This window comes from Anabrus simplex, chromosome 5, assembly GCF_040414725.1.
Source record: "Anabrus simplex isolate iqAnaSimp1 chromosome 5, ASM4041472v1, whole genome shotgun sequence".
Classification (NCBI taxonomy): domain Eukaryota; kingdom Metazoa; phylum Arthropoda; class Insecta; order Orthoptera; family Tettigoniidae; genus Anabrus; species Anabrus simplex.
Genome location: NC_090269.1, coordinates 138,937,256 through 138,962,831, shown reverse-complemented (window position 1 = coordinate 138,962,831; position 25,576 = coordinate 138,937,256). Strand labels below are relative to the sequence as shown.

Sequence of the window (25,576 nt, the reverse complement as noted above, 5' to 3'; positions counted from 1 at the left end):
CATCAGGGCCCGCATTGTGATGATCTAATAAATGCCAAAAATTACCTAAAAAACTCAGGAAATTACGTTAAATGTGCGAGAAGTATATCAAGGAAAATCGTAAATACCTGCCTCGTCCAAGTTACTTCTAACTCGTAATGGACAGAATATAATTAATTAGTGCTAATAATAATCATCATCTATAAATTAAAAGAGTTTACTAAAAGCAGTGCCAACGGCCGTAGCCGTGTTGAAACACCGAATCCCGTGAGATCTCCGAAGTTAAGCAACATTGAGCGTGGTCAGGAGTTGGATGGATTGCCACGCGCTGTTGGTGGGGGTAAGGGAATTGAGGAGCGGAAAGGAACTGGCCACCCTACCGCACGTAAACTCCGGCTCAGGAACACCTCTGCGGAGGTTCGGACCTGCTTTCGGGCAGAACAACCCTTACCTACTAAAAGCAGCTGAGGCAAATCTGTCCGTCCGCTCTACTGGACCAATTTGCTTCATTTGTGTTTTATTCCCTCCAGAATTACCTGCCGGTGAATCATGAGACACTGATAGGTCTCTAAGTTCAGCCACCTTTGAGTAATCATGAAATCAAATCACTAAATGATCGCTCCACTAATTGCAGGCGAAGGCTTACCCTAACCCGCAGTACATTCTGAACTTGTCCGGTTGCTAAGCGACTAACACTTTTCATTAATATTCTGATATATTCTGTGATTTTCATCCTCAGTAATATCATTGCATGCAGCCACGTTTGATTACTACCTGTGAAGACAGAATATACACTTCCCCTGATCATGCAATAATACTATTCTCTGCTAGGTACTCTTTGATTCTCTGACTTTCCTCAGCTTCTCAATATACTCAACAGATGGCAGAACGTTCCTAATATCTTACATGCTGGTAAGAGAAAACAGTCTACGTAGGTACAGACGGGAAGGTTATCAAGTCGACTAGCCTTCTCAATGACCATTAATAAATCGCAGAAAAAAGTGCGTAGTGTATTTACCCGAACCAGTATTTTTTTTAGAATTGAATTTTTTATTGACAATGTCAAACTCTACGTACATACTAAACGAGATACACAAACTTCTCATTGTTTTTAAACAAAAATATTACAACAAATTTAGGATAAGTCCGCAAACAGAACGTTGATAAGTTGCATCTAAACAAATTAAAATTTAAGACAGAACATCAAGTCGTTCACAGCAGAATAATTAAAAAAAACACCACTTTTTCCCTTTGCACACTAGGAGCAAACTTAATTATTCCTGTCATTCATTATCAAAATCCTTGAACAGTACACAGTTATACCAACACAAAACACTCTGCAGTTAACATAAAATTGGCAGAAAATTCACAAGGGACATAACAGGAAGGCACTCAGAACTTAAAAAGATGTGTTCCAAAAGCTTCTTGAAGACACTTCTGTCTGACCATCTTCCATCGTTCTTTCCTGAGATAATCCAGAAATCCACGTAAAGTCACACTTGTATGCTGAGAGTACGCCTTGATATTGTAGTGAATGGCTCCGGCTGTTATCCATATGCAAGCGTTTCCACTCTCGTTCTGTGCGTGATTTAGTTCCAGATTTAGTATCTCTCTCACTCTGTCACTGGTTGTTGTTGTCCCTGATATCCTGCAGATAGCGTTTAATGTCCATCTCCAAACTAGTGCCGCATGTGGTAACTCGATGCACGAGACTGTCCGTCTGATGACATACCAGGCATTTGTCATCAGATACTTCTCCATGCCGTTTCAATTTCTCAGCCGTCGCGGTGATTTCATTTGTGTATATGTAGAGCGATATCCTCCATTCAATCGGGATCCATTTGTTCCAAATATTTTTCCAGATCTGCTTCCAGTCACGATGTGGGTATTTCTGTTGTACTAGTGGAATACATTTAGATTGCTTCAATCTGAAGTTGTTAGCTTTATCCAACTTTCCAGCTGTAATTTCTGTTTCTGGAAGTTGTTGTAGAATGGAGAGAGCGTTCAGGAAGCAGCTCCTAAAGAGACCTTATTGTTGCAGGTTTGTTGTTACACACAAATTTAGTACTGCACTATCAAATACATCTCCTCTTGGGTACAATGCTTTAATGATATGTGACAGAAAGAGTGCTGTGCATTTCTTTTCGACTGCAATTAGGCGCAAGCCACCATCCTGTTAAGTAAGATGGAGTTGATCTCGTCTTATTCTGTATCTGTATCCTTTCCATAGATAAAATCCAATTGCCATGTCAACACGTTGGCAAATGACATGTGAGACGGGAAGAATTTGGGCAAGGTACCAGAGCTTCTACAGCGCAAAGATATTTATATGCCAAACTTTTTGGAAAATGTTGAGTCGCCTTGAAAGTTCCTCCTTTAGCTGAATCCGTATCGTGTTTAGAGCAGAAGCCCAATTAGACTCTATCGTCTCTGAAATATCGTTACTGAAGGTAATGCCCAATATATTGCAGTGGTTAACAATTGGAATCCGGGAGCTGGCAAATATTTGTCGATTTTCATTTGAACCTAATAGCAATAATTAGGATTTGCTACAATTCACTTGTGCCCCAGACACCTTACAGAAGGTCTCGAGAGTCTCTTGCGCATTATTAGCATCTTCGTCACTGGTCAACAGTAGGGTAATGTCATCCGCGTATGCGCGTACTGTGAAGCATTCGTTGTTAATACTTAGTCCGGTTAAAGAATTTTTCAAACTTTGAATCAGGGGTTCTATTGCTAAAACAAAAAGTGCCATTGATAATGGGCATCCTTGTCTAATTGATTTGTTTATCGAAAATTTTGCTGATAGAAATCCATTTATCATAACTCGTGAGGATGCCTTGTGGTATATGTGCTGTAATGTTTCTATGATACTGTTTGGAAATCGAAACTGTTTTAAAACTTTCCAAAGATAAGAGTGTGCTATCCTATCGAAGGCTTTGCTGAGGTCGGTGCTAGCCAGAGCTCCTGAAGCATTGTCACACACTGAATGATGGCATCACATATTGCCAGTAGATTATTTAAGATGTTTCTTCCAGCTATAGTGCAAACCTGTCCGTTAGTAATTAATGAAGGGAGGATAGTTCTGATTCTGTTCGCTAAAATCTTGGCCAGTAGTTTATAGTCGGTGTTTAATATTGTAATAGGACTATAGTCACTGATATACGTGCAACTGGAGAGTTTGGGAATTAGGATGATAATTCCCTCAACAAATGTATCACTATGTTGTGACTGAAGGCATAATTAATAACTTGTGTCAGGTCTTTACCGATAATGTTCCAAAATTTCTTATACCATTCATACGGGATCCCATCACAGCCTGGCGTCTCATTGGGTGCAGTATGGTCTAACGCGCGCTTCACTTCTTCTTCGAAAATATTATTAGTAAGATGTGCGATATCATCTCCTTCTAGATGACTCTGGAGATGATGAAGATATCTGTCAATATCGAACTCTGAGATGCTGTCTTCTGCAAACATTTCACGGAAATATCTCTCACTTTCTGCAAGGAGCTGTTCCTTTGTAGTGAACATTGTCCCTTTACCATTATCCCATCGATTAATAAATTGCTTATTGGCTGATCGTCTAATCTTGGCAATGTGGTAGAGAGAGATTTTCTCTCCTTCGATGAAGGAAGTGCCTTTTACGTGCTGATGTAGTTGTTCTAGGCTGCTTTCCTTAATACCTAAAATAATTCTCTTAATAGAATTTAATGCAGAAGAGACACTTTGGCCTTGCTGTTCCTTGTGATGCAGATCAAACATAACTCTATCATAGAATACAATTTTTCTACTTGTATCCTGGTTGTGCTCATACGCTATTGTCCGTTCGAGAACTCTAATGGCAGGTTTAAGTTTATATGTCCACCAGTCCATCACGCTACTATAGCGATTTTGAGCTAATTTGCATTGGTGATAACACTCCGTGAAACGTTGGATATCCTCAGTATTATTGAAAACAGACCTATTCATCTTCCATATCATTTTCCCCATGATGCATCTGTCACTCCTTGTTGTCTTCATCATAACTAGAACGCTATGTGATCGTTAAAGGCGACTGGAATCACCTTACAGCTATCGAGGAGCTATACTTGTGCCGTGGATACGTACATCCTGTCTATCCTGGATTTCGACTCCGCACGGCAATACATAAATTCGACATGTGAGCCGTGTAGCTGCTGCCACACCTCACTGAGCTGCATAGACTGTATTAGTGTCTGAAGGCCTGGACAAAAGTTAAAAGTACCTGTTTGGTCTCGTGGGTGAAGAGTGCAGTTGAAATCACCTACTAGAATTATTGGACCAGGTGTCACTAAATGGGGCACCATTTCATTTGTAAATAATAGGTTTAGGTTCTGTTTGTACTGTAACCCGGATGGGCTATATACATTTATCAATCTTGTGTTATTATAGGTGCCAGACAAATACCTTCCCGTAGGGTTCATGATAACATCAGTGAGCTGAATTCCTTTCCTGTATACTATTGCAGTTCCTCGGAAGTTATCACCTACGTTAGTTATATAGTCATAGTTATATAAGAAATGGAAGTTTGTCTCATTAACTTCCTGGAGTAATAAGATATCAATATCATGTTCCTTCACGAACCAACTAAGCAGCGCTTGAGTTGTAACACTCCTTGCTCCATTAATATTACGGGTGATGTAAGTTGTAAGAAGACTCACCATAACAAGACAAAGAGGTAAAGCAAAATGCCAAGAAGCTGTATTCATGTTTGCATAGACGGTTATCTATAGATGCGACAGGTAGTGGTTGGTGCAGAGGCAGTTAGGTACAGACGATTTAGAGTTAGACCATTTCCGCTCGTCACTCTTCTTTCTTGTATGTAGACGTGGGTCCCTATAGCTTAAGGAAGTATGTGATGGTTGACTGTCCTTCAAGTTTTTGTCCGCCGTGGATGACGTACTGTGTGTTTTATTTATATTTATCATTCGAGGTGAAGACATCTTACTTTGTTTCTCTCCTCCAATACACTCTTCAGTTTCTACACCTTCCTCTGCCATTTCGGTATCTATTAAGTCCCGATCGGGCGTATCTGCACTGCCCAGTTTCCATCCTAGAGGGAAGAGATGCGTTGTTCGTGGTCTGGCTAAGATCCAGGATTAAAGGGGTGCTTGGAGTATCTACCAGGTAATTCACAGACTCCAGGGCAGGCGTGGAGTTTACTGTGGCCAAGGCAATGGAAGGCACGTCTTTAGTTGCATTAATTTGTTCATGGATTTCAGGAGGTAGGGATTTGGAAATGCTATGTTCCATCTCACTCTTCATACGTTTATTCTGACTCTCCGTGACCGAAGGAAATTCATTCCTATCAATAGCCGGGTTGTGTGCTGTGTTTTCCTCATTGTGTACATCTGCCCACGGGGCTTGTTTACTGGCGTTGTTGTGTGGCTCGCTTAGCGAGGTTGAAACTCGTATAGTGGGGTCTAGTTCACTGACGGAGGAGTTAACAGGTGTGAGTGTGGCATTGTTTATATTTCTCCTATCTGCCAAGCGATTCTGGCGAAGCGGACAGTCTGGTTTCAAGTGACTGGGCGAATTACAACCAAGACATGTTCTAGTTGGCCTTCATAAATAACCTGTGCACGAAAGCCTTCAATATATAAGAAGGAAGGTATTGGGTCTTTTAACTCCATTCGAATAGCACGTATACTGTTGCGTACTTTGAAGGGGTATTGCTGTGACCACTCCTCTTCCTTGTGTTCTACCACTTTCCCGTATTTACTTAACGCTAATGAAATGGACTCTATAGGCACTTCCGGGGGAACATTAAGTATTCGAACATTCTTTTGTACCCTGTCAGCTGGCATCACAGTGACTTTTCCTATGCGGCCATCACTTAACATTATTTTCTGAATCCCTGGATACTGACATATCAAACGTTCAAAAATCACTGTTGAAATTACCTTAATATATGCTGCGGTTTCCAGATTGTCCAGCTGGATCATGTCGATTTGATCTGATGAGAGTTTCAGCAGTGACTGGGTCAAATTATGTACGTACCACGCCGAAGGCTTATTCTCACGTTCAAACATGCATTTCAGAGTATTCCTCCTTACAAATTTTGTTGCCATGATATTACTTATCTTTTCACTGTTTCACTGAAAAACAATTAAACGTATTCACACAAGTAGAACTCGAAACAAACTCGTAGTTTCCTTAACAAGTACACTGTTGTGACACGAGCGACTAGCAGGAGAATGCAGAGCAGACAACCTTCTCTCTTGACTGCAGTGTTCAGCCACGGCCAACTGTATGTTGCACTATCTAAATGTTAAGATCCACATACTGCCGAATGATCGCAGCACGGCGAATATTGTATGGAAAGAAGGGTTATAACTACATTTCGAATGAATCAGTTATTATGTACCGGTATTAAATGTTCATAAAACTATTGAATAGTGCAGGCAAAACAATATTTATGCGACAAGCGTATCAAGACGAGTTAACTGACCTATTTATAATACTGTGGAGCAGCATGGGTCCACTAATAATAATAATAATAATATAAAAATGAATGTTTGTTTGTTCGTCTGGAATGGACTTAAAAGCTACTGGATCAATTTCGCTGAAAATTTCACACTTTATTCTTATTACTCCTGAGAGGGTTTAAGAAGTGGTTAGAAGGAAATCCGACAGATAGGTTTTTATGGTGAGTAATTTTATGTAGGAATAATTAATTTAATTAGAAAGCCGCACCAAGATTTGGATCGATCTTAATGGGTAGTGATCATGGCTGTATATAGGAGGATGGGAACACGCCGCCATGTGTTATAAAGTACCTTTCCACATCTCCTTCTAAAACGCTAGAGCAATTTCAAACAAACTTGGTACACTTATGACTTACTTTCCGGAGATGAACACTTTGGGGACAAGCGACCCCTGGCACCTCTAGGGGTGGGAGTGGGAAGGGGTGGCATATAAAACAGTCGAAAATAGTGTCTAATCCACAGCTTTCTGGGTCGCTGAGATTAAGAGTGACAGTCTGGATGCCGTTTAAGTCAAACTTCAGCCCTCATCGGTATAGAGGGTGAGAGTAAAATGTCCAGAAGTAACCGATATTATGGATGTACGTGTGTATGTTCCAGCATACCTCTCAACCAAACCTGGTACACACATGACTATCTGAAAAAAATTACTGTTGGGGAAAGACACGCCTAGTACCCATAGGAGGAGGTTCACTCCCGTTCCGGTACCTAGGCAACATTGGGAGTGGTCAGTACCTGGATGGGTGACCAGCCAGGACAGCCACATACCGAAACGCATTGTACGCTGTGCCAGCCCGTCGCAAGCAATCGTCCGACACCTTGGTAAACAACTTTCAAAATGTTAATCACATTAAACGTTAAACGAAATCATATTGTAAAAATACACATTTTAAATATCTTTAAAACACCAAAATATTAAAATAATATAAGTACACACTATATAAAGACTGACAGACGAGCGCATATAAGCGCACCGGTATCGGTACGTCACATACCACTTATCTCTCCGGAGACACACGGATTACCAGGGCTTGCTTCCGGCTTCTCAGTTGCAGGGGAGCAGCAGTGTTCGCTGTACCCAACATGGGAAACAGCGCGCTTCAATTAGATTTTGTGTTATCACATGTGACGACCCAGAGAAAAAACAGCAAAGTGCCCAAAGGAAGCATCCTTCCAGTCCAAGACTCAAAAACTCCAAATTTCAGACGAGTGCAGGGAAAGTCAAGTCATGCACATTGTCTTTTTTTGAAAGCAGGGTAGAGAAAGAGCAACGTACTGTTACTGCTGATTACTACTGTGAAGTGTTAAAGGGGCCATTGAAAAGAAAAAACTGCAGAAAAATCTTTGCTCAAAGGGGATGGATCCTGCACCAGAACAACGCACCTGCCCATCGGGCAATCAAGACACAAGACGCAATAACTAAATTGGGCATTGAGGTGATGCCACATCCACCTTATTCACCAGACCTAGCACCATGCGATTTCTAGTATTTCCTGCAGTGGAAAAGGAACTTCGGGGTCGTCATTTCCAAAGTGCTTAATAATTTCTATATCTTTACTAATAATTTGTTTAACACATTTAATTGTGTGTACATTAGAATCTAATAAATATCGAATTTTTGCTTTAACTCCATGTCCTGCCAAATTCAATCTAGAATATCTAGATCTTAAAATATTACCGCATGCTTCGTTTTTTATAAGACATTTTCTATTTTTCATTTCTCCTTCGCAATCTATAAAATCTGTTATTTTTACAACCGCCGTGTTATCGCAAAAAGGTTCTGTAATTGGTTTAAATTCTTGTAATTTTTGTTCTCCATTTGGGTAATTAATATCTACAATATTATTAATAAGATTCGAGTTATTTAAATTTTCTGTAAGTAGTAAAAATCCAAATCTATCGTTGGTCAGTTTTGTTTTATTGTCTAATAACTCTGTAATAGAGTATTTAATTTTTGCGTTAGAATTTCTGGTCTCGCCTTCTGTTTATTACAGATAAAAAGTAGCTGGAATATTTTTTAGAAATTTTATTAACTTGTATTTGTTAGAACATCTTAGGAAATCCGGGAAAGAGAGAGGTAGCCGAAACATAATAAAGTTCTTTTCTCAACTATATGAAAAAAGTTTTTAAAAAAAGTCGTAGGCCCTATTTGGTCCAGAGCCCTGGCTTTACATCCTCCAAACTTTTAGCGATTTTAAATAGTCTTCGACAATTTTAAAACAAGATCTTCTATCTTCAACTATATATTAAAAACCAGATAAGCTTGTTCCAAATAATATTTCCAGATCAAATATTTTAGTCTTATTGTTTTTCGGCTTTTAATTCTCTATTCATATCGACAATATTCTTAATCAATGATTAGTCAAATGGAATTTTCTTTGTAAATCACTTTGGTAGAGGACATGGTAATGGCGATTCGAATTCTATTTTAGTATAGTTATATTGATCATCAACTAATATTCACCACCATAAGTAAGAAACTTTTCCCGTTTTCTCGTTTAGTATATTTGGAAATTCACTCAGTAACTTATATTCTTCTTCTGTTAAAATATATGTCTCAAATTCACGGATATTAAAATCATCTTCCTTACTACTACATATTTTACAACTTGTTCTTGTAGATCTACCATTTGGAGTAAATTCGTTTTTTGGTCCGTGGATGCAGAGTGCGTTTCGTCCCTTAAGAGGCCACGGCTTACCTGTGGTCCAACAGCTCTGTACTCTGACCGGCCAACCGAGCAGAGGAAAGGTGGCCACAGCTCTACCGTGGCTCTAGGCCTCTGCATTCGGGAGACGGGCCTGGGGCACAATGCCGGACTTCACGCCTGGCCCCACTCGTCGGCTGTCCTGAGAATGTTTTCCCGTGGTTTTCCATTCTCCTGCACTAAGGCGAATGCCGGGACAGTTCGTAGTGTAGGCCACGGCCGCACACCCTCTCACCTTCTCCGCACATCTCCTTCACCGTAACAAATCTCCCGGCCTGAGAGACGGCGTCACCGTCTAAGAGGCCCGCCTCCCCCTTCAGGGGAGGAATGAAAACGTTTAGTAGTAGTAGTAGTACATTCGTTTGTAGGTTTTCTTGTGCTGCAAGATTTACAAATCTGTGTCTCCATTTATTACGGACAAAAACTGTGTCCAGTATTGGGTAACACATTTATAAATATATGAAAATGGATTTGTACACACTTGGCCTGAGATGAACTTTTTAAATCCTGCAATATCCATCCTTTTCTTTCGATTTTCTTAATTTTTGAATTGTTGTTTCTTTTCGGGTGATTTGGTGGTGTTTTTCTTTTATTTTTGGTTGTGTTTGGACTTTTTTAGGAAAATGAATTTTTAAATGCTGCATTTTTTCGATGCTCCAGAGCCGGGAAAAGGCATCTACTTATTATTATACTGTTGTCATTAGAAAAAAAATTAGAAATAACTAACTGTTCATAAGATGCTATTGCTCAGTTGCATGTATGATATGTGCCCCAGTCTTTATGAATCCCTCGCTCCCTTGTATTCCTACCCTCCCAGTTAGAATCCAGCTCACTGTAAATTGCAAACAGGCGTTCAAGATAACTGGTGGTGGTAGAGGTAGAGATTACTGTTTTAAGGGAAAGTAAAGAAGGGCAAACTTTCTCTCTCAGATCTGAGGAAAAGTTGAAGAGGTCTAAGGGCGTAAAAATGAAAGACCCTAGCAAACCTAATACCGTCGGGGTTGGAACAGAGCAACAGTTGACCAAAAGAGGTCGAATAGGAAAGACAAAGCCTGACACAAGTAAATGGATTCAAGGCCACCATGGTCACCAACCCAGGCTCCAAATTTGAGAGCTCTGGGCTCCCCTTTAATTCGCCTCTCATGACAGGCAGGGAATACCGTGGGTGTTATTCTGTCGACTCAACCCACAGTGAAGGACCTGGCACAAATAAGCAGAAGGAATGTTAGCCTCAAGTAGGGGACCAGTCCCAAGTCTTGAAGGTGATGTGATACATCAGCCTCGTGCCGATACAATTGCTGGCATGTAAATGAACTCCTGCGCGGTAAAAGATGAACATCACACGAGAGGCGCTGGTTTTAAGAGGAAGTACAACTGGATCAGGGAAAATTGAAAGATGTTCGATACTTCGAGAAAATGAAGATATCGGCCAAAGAAATACAAGGGCCACGAAGGGCGTGAAAATGGAAGACTCCCTAGACCTCGAATGCTCTAATAGCGTCGGGACCGGAAAAGAACAAGAGTTGACCAAGGAAGGTCTGAAAGGTTAGATAAAAGTGGGGAGCCTGGCACAAGGAAGTGGAAACAATGCCAGGACTCAGCTAAGGGTCGCGTGGTCACAACCGACGTTGCCAAATTGAGAGCAACTGGGTCCCCTTTAAGTAGCCTCTTACTACAGGTAGGGGATACCTTGTGTGTTATTCTACCGCCCCCGCCCAGAGGGGGACAAGTTAAAAGCCTCTGAGACTCAAACGAGACCCTTAATACTAATAATAATATTATTCGCTTTACGTCCCACTAACTACTCTTACTGTTTACGAAGACGCCTAGGTGCCGGAATTTAGTCCCGCAGGAGTTCTTTTACGTGCCAGTAAATCTACCGACACGAGGCTGACGTATTTGAGCATACTTCAAATACCATCGAACCTGCCAAGTTGTGGTCAGAAGGCCAGCGGCTGAACCATTTGAGCCACTCAACCTGCCTCCGGTAGGCCTATCCCTTTTAGTCGCCTCTTAAGTAGAGCATGACATAGGCTTGCAAACGTACAGTAAGTGGAAGCACTCAACTAGGGTTCAGTTTGATTGGTAATAAGGAGCAAGTTGTGTACGCGGTTTGCGCACTTAGATGTGAGCTTCCGTTCGGGGATGGTGGGTTCAAAATCCACAGTCAACATTTCTGAAGATGGTTTTCAGTAGTTTCCACTTTCACACTAAGCAAATGCTGGGGCTGCGTCTTAATTTAAGACCACGGTCGCTTCCTTCTAAATCCTAGCCCTGTCCGTAAGACCTGTGTTTGTTGGTGCGACATTAAGCAAACAGAAAAAATCCAAAGAAATGTTTAATTGAATATGTATTTATTTCTTAAAGATTTTTACAGTACGATGTCAGTGAACGCGACGGAGTGTGCTCGAGAGAAGTGGCAGTGTATAAGGTCTCACCTACAAGGTGCATACCGCACAGGCTATGGCTTCCTTCAGCTTGAAAGATTCCTGCTCACTCCTGAGGGTTGCAGGTAAGAAAACTACAGTGACAAAACTTGTATTAAAAGAAAATATGTTGATTTCTTTATTTAGCTTCTAAGGCCAACTTGGCAGGTTCGATCCTGGCTCAGTCTGGTGGTACTTGAAGGTGCTCGAATACGTCAGGCTCTTGTCGGTAGATTTACTGGCACGTTGAAGAACTCTTGCGGGACAACATTTACCTCAGCGTCTCTGAAAACGATCAGTATGGAACTGCGCCCGAGCTTCACTATGACCCTGGTCATTAGCGTCAACCTTCGAAAAGTGGCAGTGGAAGAGCGCCCATATTTAGCGGTCTGGTAGGTTCCTCCCTCCGCCCCTCTGCCGAATTATGTTGTGTCGAGTGATGTCAATTTGAAGTGACTCGTTTCAAATCTATGTAAACTTGCAGGTGACAATTAGTGTGTTGTATGAATATGAGGACGAAAGTGTTGGGACAAACACCCGCGATTAAAATCTCCGATCCTGCCGGAAATCAAACGCGGGACCCTATGAACCGAACGAAGGCCTCAAAAGAAAGAGAAATAAAGTACGGTGACGCGAATCTGAAACGCTTGATTTGGCGCGAGTAATGCGCACTTAACCCTGACAGTAACATGTCTATAAATATCGCTTTAGTTACACCACACGTCTCGAAGACGTGCCACTCAAAGCCTATTATTTATAGTTACGTTAAAGTTACCAGACGGAATGACCAAGGAATAGAGGTGGTGGAGGGGATAACTCTCCCCTCCTTATGAGGACTAGATGACATTCACTCGCACGTCAGAAAATCGTATGGTGTAATTGTCATGGTTAAAAGTACTGTAGAAAGTGTTTCTATAGTATCGCAGTCGATACTTGATACTTTTATTTGATATTTATGAAGTTTTAATTTAATCCTGCATTTCCGAGTAGTTTACTACATATTTTCTTCACCCTTCAGGACGAATATTCTCTTGGAATGTTGTCTGTTGGGTTTCGCGCGGTGCAGCTTCTTACCGGGACGGGAGACTACCTCTTATTCTCAACAGTACAGAAGCTAGCGGCGGGAGACAGCTCGTCACTTCCCTTAAATTTGACCTTGGGCTAAGAACCGACTTGACTATGGTCGCACTTCAGTCGGCCTAAATTAAAGAATCTGGAAATACCACTGACGATGGACACAGTTCCATATCTCCCCCGAAAACCGTTCCAGCAGTTACCTCGGGTAAGCGTTGAACAGTACTGATAAGAACAAAAAGTTTGCGAGTTACGTAAAATGTTCTAAAACTCGACACGGTTTTATCACTCATTTTTTAAAGTCGCGTACATTAATACAGCGCACAATTCACTTGAATTAATCAGTTTCTTTGCGATTTTCAAACAACAGATCACTGAACAAAGGGACAATGGGAGCTCGCCCGGCACACGTCCGGCCCTCGTGAAAAGAAAGATACGAGTGTCTGGGCTGACGCTCCTGCAACCTTATAACAACTAAGAGGCTACCCCCTCTCAAAACTCGCATATGGTTTATCCACGGCCTACAGAGGTAAAATAGTGCTTATAATTAAGTGACCAGTATTCATCTGATGTAAATGAGACATATCCGTGCGAAATCCGATCGTGGGATCCTTCGTAATTAATAAATGTCTCCCCTCGATTTCTCCCCTCCTTGGGTGAATCCCCGTGTCAATGAGGTGTGAAGATATAATCCAGATGACTGCCAGTATTTTTCCATGGTTATATAACCAAGTATTCTTTCTCTATCAGTAAATTATTAACAGAAAAGACACCACGCACTCTAAATAAATGCTCCAGTTACGAGCCAGCTCTTCTGGATCAAAAAGCAATGCTGGAATATGAATTTTATTAATTCTCTCTGCGTAGAAAATCAAGTTGGTCATGCAGCTTTAAAGATGGCTCCCATATTACGATTCGAAAATGTTTACCTCGGTTACAGCATGAGGTGGGGCTAACTTCTCCTAAGTTTCATTCCGGTGGTTCATTGACTCGGCCCCACCTGTGACGCCACAAGCTTCAATCTCCCGCGAATTTGCTGCTAGACAAAGAAAAGGTTGCACAACAGATCGTAACTACAGAAAAAAAAATTAGAATAAAATTTAAATGGTTGTTTTATCTCTTGCCATGATGTTGATAGTTATTTATTTAAAAGTTTCTCTTCTCAATATAGCGTTACATCTGCGATTTAGATTACTAGTCTTGACCAAAGGTCCTTGGATAATGCGCCTGTCGGGTGCAATATGTACTAAGCAACAAAAGTCCAAATTCATGAATTCTATTATCGTCGTCGGTACCGTAAAACTGTATTAAAACATAAATGATCCGTAGTAGAGTGTCGGCCTCCGTATCCCAAGATAGCGGGTTCAAACCCGGCAGAGGTAGTCGGATTTTTGAAGGGTGGAAAAAAGTCCATTCGATACTCCATGTCGTACAATGTCGGCATGTAAAAGATCTCTGGTGACACATTTGGTGTTTACCCGACAAAATTCATTAAATCTCAGCCATTGACGCCCAAGAAAGATCCGGTTTACTATGTCTGCCATGTAGTGGGCCTAGAGTAAAACGGAACGTCGAAATTGACAAGCAGACAGCCAGATGACGTCATATCGAAATGTCTGCACACGGTAGCTGAGGCCATACGATTATTATTATTTTATTTAATGATCCGAAATTGTATTCTCTGTAACTTTTCTTTAATGATGCTTCCGGAGTGCTTCTGGAATGCTGACGTTCAAGTTAAGTAACGGAAATTCAATTTCGACTGCCTATGCAGGGGCACCACGAGCAGGAATTAGCTTCACCCCTCTGTGCCTGCGGCGAAGAACAAACCATGGCGCACCTCCTTCATTGCAGCTACTGCCCTCTCGTTTGCACCATGCAAGATTTAGTGAAGGCCACACCAAATGGTCGAGATCTCGCCAAATTCTGGTCCGACATGATATGATATACTATTGTTACTTTGAATGTACCTCTAGTATGTTTTTACCAGTTATCTAATTATGGTTTCCCATTCTTAATTTAATTTATATGATGTATAGCTTCTGATACTGAACCCTTTAGGTCCATATTGAGGGATACCTACCTTCCTTACCTATCAGCAAAGCTCATGAGATCTGTCTCTTGGGTCGTTTCGGGTTCTTCGTCACTTGCTGAGGTAAAGGTAGGGTTCATTAATTCTAATCTATCTACTGGAATGAAAGGTCTATTTAAACGATTCCTATTTATTCAGGGAAATGAAGTAACTTACTATGTCAACGATGTCATAGTCATTTGTGTCCACTGGACACCACAATCATTTTTACATAAATGTCAGAACACTGGTGTGAGACTTTAACGTACCGGTAACTGCCTGATGGGCAATCTTACTAGAAACCATTATCTCAATTATTAATCATTTAAGAAAGGAAAGTCTGGAAATCCTTAAATTCGGCTTCCATGTGAGACCACATGTACCATCATAGTGATTCGTTATGGTCCAGCCTTCGTAACACGAACTCTGGACTCTGGTTATAATTAAGGCCGTCCAATCGGTGTGTGCCACACAGTGGTTCTACGGCATGGACCCTTAATTGAATCGATGTGACCTGCGTCTATGTCATGGACCGACATCTAATCTTCTAAGTTACTTTAAAGTCATTGTGGATGATGACCGCAAGGAAAGGATGCTACAATGGCATATGGCCCTAATCTAAGTCACTGAGGTTGATGACCCCCTGACCATCCAAGTTTCTAGGCTGAAGGCTAAACACAATTAAGTTACATCGGTTGATGACCAAAGTTCCACTTTACTATCCCCAGCACATTCACTGCTCAATCAAAGTTCAATAATTACACCAACAACAATGCTCACAAACTTTGTGGCAGTAAAATCCATTTCCTTCGGATATGTCCCTTTAATCTTTACTTTATTTTTAATATTCCCCAGACAACAAACTAAAATTTCCAGAATGCATCTCCAAGTTATTCGCTTGATTAAAGTTATTTCAAAATGCGGGTTCACTGAATTTAATAATTTAATAAATTTAAATGATTTATCGAAATGTTAAAGAACAGTAAATTTTATCTCCGCGGACTCTGGTTTCTTCACAACTTTCTACGCAGCTGTGATGTGAATTCAATATTGCGATGTTTATCTGGCTGGAAAAGAATTTGTTACATCATTCATATCCAGCTATATATATCCCATCTCGTGATATCATGCTTAAAAATCTAACCTAGTCCTAACCGTTATTAACACTTGGATATCCTAATAATCTACGCACAAACCAAACAACTAGCCATATCATTACGATGTCATATCTCGTCATTACCATTGTGAATTTTGCACACCCCTCACAGACAAATCGATCATCACGACCATCGCTCTATATTCTGGACAACCCTGAAATTGGATTACTCTGTTCCTTATACTCAAAGTTCATGGTTTCCAATGTTCATTACGTCCCCAATTACAGTATTTCACAATACTTAGATCGTTACCGGCTATGAATTTTCAACTAAATCCAGCATTTTAACATATCCCTGGCCGAGAATTACAGTACAATCTCAACTCCACTGTCTCGTTAGATAGCGGAGGTGTCTCACCCCCCTCGCTCGCTTGGCAGTTACAGGAACCACCTGGTTTATTCACAGTTGACTGACTTCTCAAATGTTCCCTTTAAACTCTGCCGACATAATTAAACAAATACGATATTCTAACCAACAAAATGCACAGATATGCTTCAAGATGCCCACACTAATTTTACGCGTCGCCAATTATACCGCTATGGATTTCTATGAATTTCTTTCCATTCTCAACATTATAAATATTCCTCGGGTTATCATATCCCGGCTTCAATGAGAGGACTCTAACCTGATTCACAAAACTAACCTCTGTTTCCCAGCTCCACAATTATCATCGACAAAGAACTGGAATAAAATCCTCACTAGAAATTCCGACATCTAATATCGCACAATGCATTACTCATGAATAACTTTGCATAAATGATATCGTATTTAATAACTTGATTTTTACGAGAAATGACTGAAACATTCTACTAGATCTTTTATTGTCAGTCAGACACAGTTTAAAACGGCATTAAAAAAGAACGTTTCTCTCCGTGACCAAATTCATCCCCTAGGTTCTCACCCGACAGCGCGCTTCCACTCGATTGAAAATGAGTAACCATGGATTATTATTATTAACGTCAAATTGCAGACAGAAGAATTTTACATCGAATGAACATCTCACTTTGACATCACAAATTACAGGCAGTACACTCACACGGATGACGATCTACATTGGACGTGATATCACTTCGGAACCCTATTCAATAACTTTTTACAACATTATATGGCACTCGCAAGACTTCAAAATTTTATCCAAGTGGAAAATAAAACAAATGACTCTTTTAGTCGTACCCTCACATTTACAAAACTTAGTAGGGGTGACCACTGCGTCGTAAATCCCCATTCAAATACAAGAAATCACGAGACAAGATATAAGAGGTAGTAAGATGGAAAGCCACCTACCTCATGTCCACGCCAGTATTCGTCTTAGGGCTCACCTGTGACCCTGGCATTTATTTAGCCATCTTTACATTCATGGCTGTACATCTCATTATGTTTCTTCAGGTTTCCTGGAATAAAGCATAAAAAAAAAGAAAATACCCTTCACTTGTTTGCTGGGCGCACACGATGGATTTCAATTATTCCCGCACACGAATTACTCAATCACATTAGAATATTTCAGTACTTTGACCGTCCTATCTGATACACTTATTTCTCTCAAGAAAACTATCTCCCCACGGAGTCAAGACTTAGCCGCAATGGCTAAAATCTGCAGTCGAACTCAGTCTACTTTCGTTGATTTGATTTCGCAGAGCAGCTCAACAATTTCGTCCGCTTTGTATCACAAATGCCGGAGAAGGAAGCTTCGTCATGGCGTCCCTTCATATTTATAGCAGTTACCCCCTCTCTTCAGGTCTCTCCCTTTGCCGCCAAGAAAATTTCTCTAAATTTTCTGACTTACCTAAACTGTAATTTCAAGAGTTTTGAAAGTGACTACATGCTTGCTACATTTCTGATGGTAGTGTTCATGGACATTTAAAAATTTTACGGGTTCGATTTGTGAGATGATTGACCTCCTTTGATAGGCACTATATTTTTTTGACTTGGCGTGGTCACGCCGTGTACACGCGCTTTGAAATAGTTCATAAAAATTACTTGAGATTCTTCCGCCGTCGACACGTGTGGTTGACGTCACGTACCCCAGAGCGTGGGACCGAAGGTAATCACCCCCTCGTCACGTGTCAAATCCATGCTATCAAGAATCCAACTTTTAATTATTTCGTTACATTATGCATAATGTTCTTAGGGCACAAAGGTCATGGGTTCAATACGAATAAATAAATATAACTTTTTCTTATGTAGTAATTTACGATAGGACCAATAACATGTGTATTTAAGAATTAAATTTTAGGCCTTCCCTTAAAGTGCCATTTAACTCAGTGTGAATAGAATTATTTATACCTAGATTGTAGCGGCTCATTTCCCGAATTTGAATACCGCTTCCCATTAAATTCTGTTCAGCCATTTTCTTCCGATGCCCGTACATATATACAGACAGTCAGACAGACAGACACCGAGCTCGATAGCTGCAGTCGCTTAAGTGCGGCCAGTATCTAGTATTCGGGAGATAGTGGCTTCGAACCCCACTGTCGGCAGCCCTGAAGGTGGTTTTCCGTGGTTTCCCATGTTCACATCAGGCTAATGCTGGAGCTGTACCTTAAATAAGTCCACGGCCGCTTCCTTCCCACTCCTAGGCCTTTCCTGTCCCATCGTTGCCATAAGACCTGTCTGTGTCGGTGCGACGTAAAGCAACTTGCAAAAAAAAAAAAAAAAAAAAAAAAAAAAAAAAACAAGACAGACAGACAAAAGTGACGAAAAATTAAAAAGTGAATTTCCTTGTTAGTATGGACACGACCGATACAGAAATACCTTTTTTTCTTTAAATTCTAAGCAATGCGCACACAAAACTCTTATTTTGTATATACATATTTAAATAGAGAGAAAGAAACAGATAGACAGATGTAATCTTGAGTAGAAGTACAGATTCTTGGGGATACTGAATGTATTTATCGTTCTGCTTGCAGATCACGGAAAGAAGCTGTGGCATGTCTATACAGGACCGTTGACTTCTGCGATGGTGATTCAGCAGCCGGCGTCATAGATGGTTTCTTCAACTCCTCTATGGCAGTGGCAATGCCTTGTTTCTCAGAAGAGAGCTTGCAATGGGCAAACCACTGAAGATCTTTGCGTAACATTAATTTGCGAGAAATATTAGGAAAACTATGAAAAATAAACAAAGGATATTTCAAATCGTTTGGGCAACTACAAACGTAGATCGAGAAAAGATCATGATTTAAATTCCAAAACTGTCCAAATCTATGTTCCTCTTACATTTTCACTTTTAATAAATAAATCTAGTGACGTCTTTTGAACTCTATCAATCCCAGCACTGTTTAAGAAGCTCTTTTCCTGTTGTTACAGCATAAGGTATTTCTTCGCAGTATAGCAAAAAGTCCTCAACCGAGTAAGAAGTTGCGTGGGTCACATAGCTATCAAACTGCATTCTGGAGATAGTCGGTTCGAGCCCCACTGTCAGCAGTCCGGAAGATGGTTTCCCGTGGTTTCTCATGTTCTTTCTTTTTACAACATGTTTTACGTCTCACCTACACAGGTAGGTCTTAGGGCGACAAGGAGATAGGAAAGGCCTAGGAGTGGGAAGGAAGCGGCCGTCGCCTTAATTAAGGTGAGAACATGAGAAATCACAGTAAACCATCTTCAGGGCTGTCGATAGTGGGGCTCGAACCCACTATCTCCCAGATAGAAGCTCACAGCTGCGGGCCCCAAACAATACGGAGAACTTCCCCGGTATTTAAATAATTCTAGTGCAATGTATGAATGAAAAGTAATCTGAGACTATATATATTGAAATTAAAATTTAAACATATTTGAATAAAAATATGTATGTTATCCATACAACGAATATAGAAAAAAGTAAGACTTTTATGCTTTGTCCAGCCCCCTTTCTGAGAGCAGCACTTGAAGAATTTTAAAACTCTAATTGAACAATTACTCTTAATCTCAAAATTAACATCAGAAGCCAAAAGTATTGTGGTAAGTTCTGCTATGTATCTAATAGCCATGATAATAAAAGCGATTACTATTATTCCTCACAGTTAAGGAACGTCAGTTGGACTACTCCATCCTCCGCAGTTTCTTTTCACGACGTTATTTTGGCACATATCAATGAACGTACCCTTTGGAATTAAACATTTTAACAGTATTAGTCAATGTAATATATTCCTTTATTCCCTAAATTAAGTTAAATCGGCAATCAGAGTCAATATCAGAACGTCAGCTGGACTACTCCATCTCTCCGCAGTTTCATTATTTTGGCAAATATTAACGAAAGTAACCTTTAGGATTAATAATTTTAACAGTATTAACCTATGTAACATTCCCCACAACTCTAAAATACGATAAATCACCAATCAAAGTCAATATCTTTTCCATAACGAAGTATGCATTTCTACCGCAAATAGTTAAGCCGCCAGCGATACGTGTCGAGCTGTGTAACTACTCCGATTACAGGGCGTGGAATCGATTGTCAAGGCCGGTAAGGCAAGACCGTTGCCTACGAAATAAGTAAAGGCCTCTGCATGCGCGGTCTTTTCAAGTACTAAATTGGCAGAGTAGCAGTAGTTCAAATAGAGCCGCCAGATGTCAGGCTAGCCCTCCATTTCTCACCACGGTTCCAATTGGCATTTTCGAGAATAACTTACACATAGAAGCACATTATAAACAAAACACATTGCGTTTTGACTAGAAAAGTGATACGACGTTTAGTAACGAAAAATAAATGTATCACACAGTAATTCAAGAAGAGCTCATACGAGTCAGATCGTATAGTTGCGACTGGAAAGTAGGGCCATACTAGCAAGGTGACCTGAGAGGTGTCTGTGTTCTTTTTTCTTCATGTCTGTATCTACCTTTCTATTCTCACCTTCTTAAATGTAATTCCTCTTACTGTCTAGCCTATCTCACTGCTTCGGGTAGTTAACCCTGTGGGTGGGGCGGTAGAATATCGGCCACGGTAGCCCCTGCCTGTAATAAGAGGCGACTAAAAGTGGCCCCAGGGGCTCTAAACTTGAGAGCGTGGGTTGGCGACCACAAGGATTTTAGCTGAGTCCTGGCATTGCTTCCACTCACTTATGCCACCTCGTCACTTTCGTCCACCGGTATCCTACGCGTATTCGACCTCCCTTGATCAACTCTTGTTCTTTTTGTCCTCGACTGTATTAGAGTATTCGAGACCTAGGGCGTCTTTCATTTTCACGCCCTTCGTGGCCCTTGTCTTTCTTAGACCGACACCTTTATTTTTCGAAGTGACGGATCCGTTCCATTTTTCACTCTGATTAGTGTTATATAGAGGATGGTTGCCCAGTTGTACTTCCTCTTAAAATAATCACCACCACCACCACCACTCTCTTCGCTCCACTTGTACGTCGTTTGAAACATTTTTATTTGCCTGCGAGAATGCATTTCCATAGCTTCTTTTCTTGGGCAGCTTACGCGTTTTATTACGAAATACGATGAATACCCTGAAAGAAGTACTGGAATTGAATTTGGAAGAAAGCGTCTGGTTTTAGCAGAAACGCTAAAGCACCTGCTTTCAAAATGGCCACTACATACTATACTTTTCGAGGAAGGTTGCCACATGGTATTTTTCTCGTCACACCGACGTGATATAATTTTGACCCATTTTTCTCGTCATTCCGTATTTGCTGGGAACTTGTGGAAAGAAATTCCGCTACCTTTGTGAAGTTTACTTTTGCAGAATGGTTCATAGCAAAAAACAATTGTTGAGGACGCGCAATAGACATCCTGTGAATAGTTAATCCCTCTAAGTCACTATTTCTTTTGTGTAACAGTATGCAGATTGCTCCATCCGTCACACTTATAAGTTTTGTTATACTCCAAGTACCAGTCAAACATTTCCGCAGGCAAAGCACAGATTATTGTAAAATACACTTGCATCTAAATCACTAGACACTTTGAAGCACATAGACACCGACGGAATAACACAATATCAAGTATATTCTATCTAAGTTAATATTTTTCGAGGAACACGAATAGTTTGGAAGTAGAGAACTAGATTTCCTAACCTCAGACTTATTCTCAAAATTATGTATGCACGCTACGGTTTTGCCATGGACTTCAAAATAATCACGATGTATATTCCTAATCGATTTCTCTTCTAATGTTCTATTTCGTAGGAAACTTAAGAATTGTTGTATGAGAGGCATTGCCATAGTTAGACTAAAAACTGGTCCACCTAGTGCACTCATGTTTCTTAATGAGTAAAAATACGATCAAAACAAGCACATTCTCACATTACTGCGTATAATTACAGATCCTATGTACCCACCGACTCATATAAATACACTCGCACACTTATATTCTACAAAGAAACTAACATTTATCGTCAAATTTAATAAAATTACACCGACTACATACGATAACAACAAACCAAAACAAACCCACATTTCCAACAATTTCGGCTACTCGATTCGCCAACTTTGAACGATCGAGAGTAGCATTAAGGTCTGAGGATTGGAGTCGGTCTTGGGTAAGGCCAGCGCCTCCTAGAGAACAAGGCCTGGCAATACGATTCGTGACGTCACGCGACTGGGCTCAGCCGTGACCACCACGGCTCAGCGCGAGTGGATAGTAGATGAAACCAATTCCTTACGAAAATTGAAAAATACTCTGGTTGAAGTGCATTCTACGAATATTCTTTCTCGTAGACGCGCATATCGGAAGCGAAATGAGTAATATACCGTAATAATTAGAAAGAACAATTAAAAATGCAAAGATTTTTTAAGAGAATACTGAACAACTTTAATATGTCTTTATGACGCTTTCTTACGTATATTTAAGTGTCAAAAATAATCAGTTCCTTTTACAAAACTTGCCATAAGACCTCTCTGTGTCGGTGCGACGCAAAAAAAAAAAAAAGCAAGCTTTTACAAAACTGAACTTGCTGATGAAAGACAAAAAAAACAACATGTAAGTACAGAAAAAGCTATAAAATAAAAATAATAACGTATAAATTACCTTGCTTACAGTATATTAGCAGCAGTCCAGGAACATACAAGGTGTAATGCTCAGTGTTGTCGGTCATGAAAACAGGTAAACAATTTTATTTTTTAAAATTTTTTTTTACAATAGAAGCCTCACATAAATTAAGGGGGTGAAGAGCTCACACAATTTGGCTGTTATGCAAAGAGAATGATTACAGTACATGCCATCAATAGTTTGTTCATCAAGTCATCAAAATTATATTCGCATTCCCTAGTGTAAATAAATGTACTTATATGATTTTGGACCCTGATTCAAATAACCAGAAGAGGGAAAAAAATTGACATTCTTAAATTTGAAAAGTAGCATGCCAATTCTTATAACATTTGAACTGACCTTCACCCAGACATTTTCTGAAATTGTTTTCAATTTAACTTCACCAGGTTGCTTAAAACTGAAATGGACATGAGGTGAACATGATATAAGAAAATATAAAAGGATATCTCTATGAACATTAATTGTTACAATCCTAAGAAACCATATTAAGAACTTGCATCCCTACCATTACATTAATACAAAAGTAGCATAACACACACTGAACTACTCATTTCATGCTTTATGAACCAGCTGCATTATATAGATATGACACACGTGAGATCAATTAAGTAATTAATCCCCAATTTTTCACAGATGCATGTTAGATTCATTACATAACAAAAGCTGGAAGGAGTACTTTCTCCCAGAGGAAATTCATAACCACAGTGTGAATAGGCTATAATGCTGGAAGAGGAAATTCATAATTGAATTCACAATTACTCAAACAGGAATGTTTACTACTGAAGGAACTTACAGTGGTTAGCCCTGAATTCAGAGTTTACACATTCCCTTTGAATGTAATTCATAGAGGTTCATCAACTCAGTGATTAATAATAGTAATGTACTAAAAAAAAAAAAAAAAAAAAATGAGAGCCTCAGCTTACCACAGACAAAAGGAAAGGATGGTTAATGATTTTGTAGGATATGTGCCAGCAAGGCAATGAACCGTATTTGTTAAATGACAAAATACCTGTTTAACATAAAAGGTGTCCTCTCAAATGTAACATCACTCCCTGAAAACATACCACCTGGCAATAAATATGATAAAATAAAAGTGCTCTTGTGTTATTACTGTGTTCTCTTCTAAATAAACTACTATGGAAAATAGAGCTACTAAATGTGTTCCTTTTCAGTGCAGTTCCAGTCTTGTTTTACAGATATTGAACTTAATTTTTCTTTAAATTCCTGGAAGTTCTTGAAAGAAACAGTACTGACATGAGCTTCATAGGTCTCTAAACTTCGAGCAAGAGCCTTGGCCAAACTTTCATTGTCTACTCGACAACGCCTATCGTCTGGAGCTTCTCGGTGGGCAGATGTGGTATCAGACAAGTACTCTGGGCAGTTTGGAAACTGAGAAGGAACAGCTCCTAAAACGTTTAGAGCAAGTTACAATGCATTCGCCTAGATGTAAATGCGCTCGTCTATTAATTCATGGCACCACTTACTTCACAGGACCATGTCATGTCTTAGATATATCTGGTTGATTTTAATATAAAATGAATAGCACACAAGGAGACAGAGAAAATCATTGAACTTATAATAATTATACAGAACCTAACATAATTGCAATAAACACAATAACATTGCTGTCTAGCCTAAACTAAAAATATTAACCCACACTAAGTGGTATTTCCCCTCATGTGATATAATAAACAGAACTGCCTCACTTGCAGTTAAGGGTCCAGCACAGAAGGAATACTTGAAAGCCAATACCTTACATGCCTTCATAATTTAGGCCCTGTACGTTTTCCCAGAATATCACTATACCCACAACAGTAGTCCTATGAAGTAATGTGAATACTTAGCACATCCCAAACTAAATATAATAACTGGTCAATTCAATACAGCAAATGCTTAAATCAGTAAGATATAAATCACCCTAAAAAATTTACTATTTCATTCATAAATAGCAAAGATATAAGAGACCTATCCACAAACCTTTCACAAGCCTTGGATGAGATAAAGGTGCAGTCAATAATTTCCCATTTTTCTCATCGTGCATGCTGGTCGTCCTTTTAACCTCATGAGTTATGAAATGGAGCTCGCACACCTACAACACTGGGCTCCATTTCAAGGACCATTCCACAACTTACGTGATTGAATGATTGAAATCATATAAAATACACTAATAACTAAGACTTATCTTTGCATTTTTGGAAGGAACGAAATCATCTCGGCGAATAGCTGTTAACCACTTAGCTCTCTCCGAGTCGTCAGTTGGAAACGAGAAAACACTCACTTTAGGGCCAGTGCGATAATTGCCCTTACAATTTGGAACACTGCATTTCTGAGGCATCGTTATTCATAATTTGAAAAACAGTGATCGCAATTCACAACACACCATTAAAAATAAACTCAGTTCTAACCTCACGTGGTGGTCATGCCGGCACTTTAAACACAATTTATCAATATCAACAATTTATAAGTACTATCACCTTTAACTGAACTTACACTAATAGGAATATTAAGCGAGTGTTAACACACAAGACTTAATTAACATTAATATAATCGATGAAAAACACACATAGTAGGGAAACGCGTCCTCATACACCAAGCAGTAACAAGCTGAGTTACTGGCATGGGCCTCCTTCAACATACGTCATCAGCTACTCTCATTCGTATTGCCAGGCCTTGTTCTCTAGGAGGCGCTGGTAAGGCGCTAG

General features: G+C 40.0%; 1 protein-coding gene across 3 annotated transcripts in view; it reads left to right on the top strand.

The window, feature by feature from the left end:
* LOC136874697 (uncharacterized) overlaps nucleotides 1-23,961 on the top strand; it is a 55,313-nt gene extending 31,352 nt beyond the window's left edge. For 2 of the 3 annotated variants that reach the window (XM_068227746.1, XM_068227747.1), the window contains 3 exons: nucleotides 11,557-11,701; nucleotides 18,824-20,357; nucleotides 22,371-23,961. In XM_068227746.1, coding sequence (XP_068083847.1) covers nucleotides 11,557-11,701; nucleotides 18,824-18,977 — 299 coding nt within the window. In that variant the 3' untranslated portion in view covers nucleotides 18,978-20,357; nucleotides 22,371-23,961. The remainder of the gene's footprint in view (nucleotides 1-11,556; nucleotides 11,702-18,823; nucleotides 20,358-22,370) is intronic. The other variant, XM_068227748.1, reaches the window with a different exon arrangement.
* The last annotated feature ends 1,615 nt before the right edge of the window (nucleotides 23,962-25,576 follow it).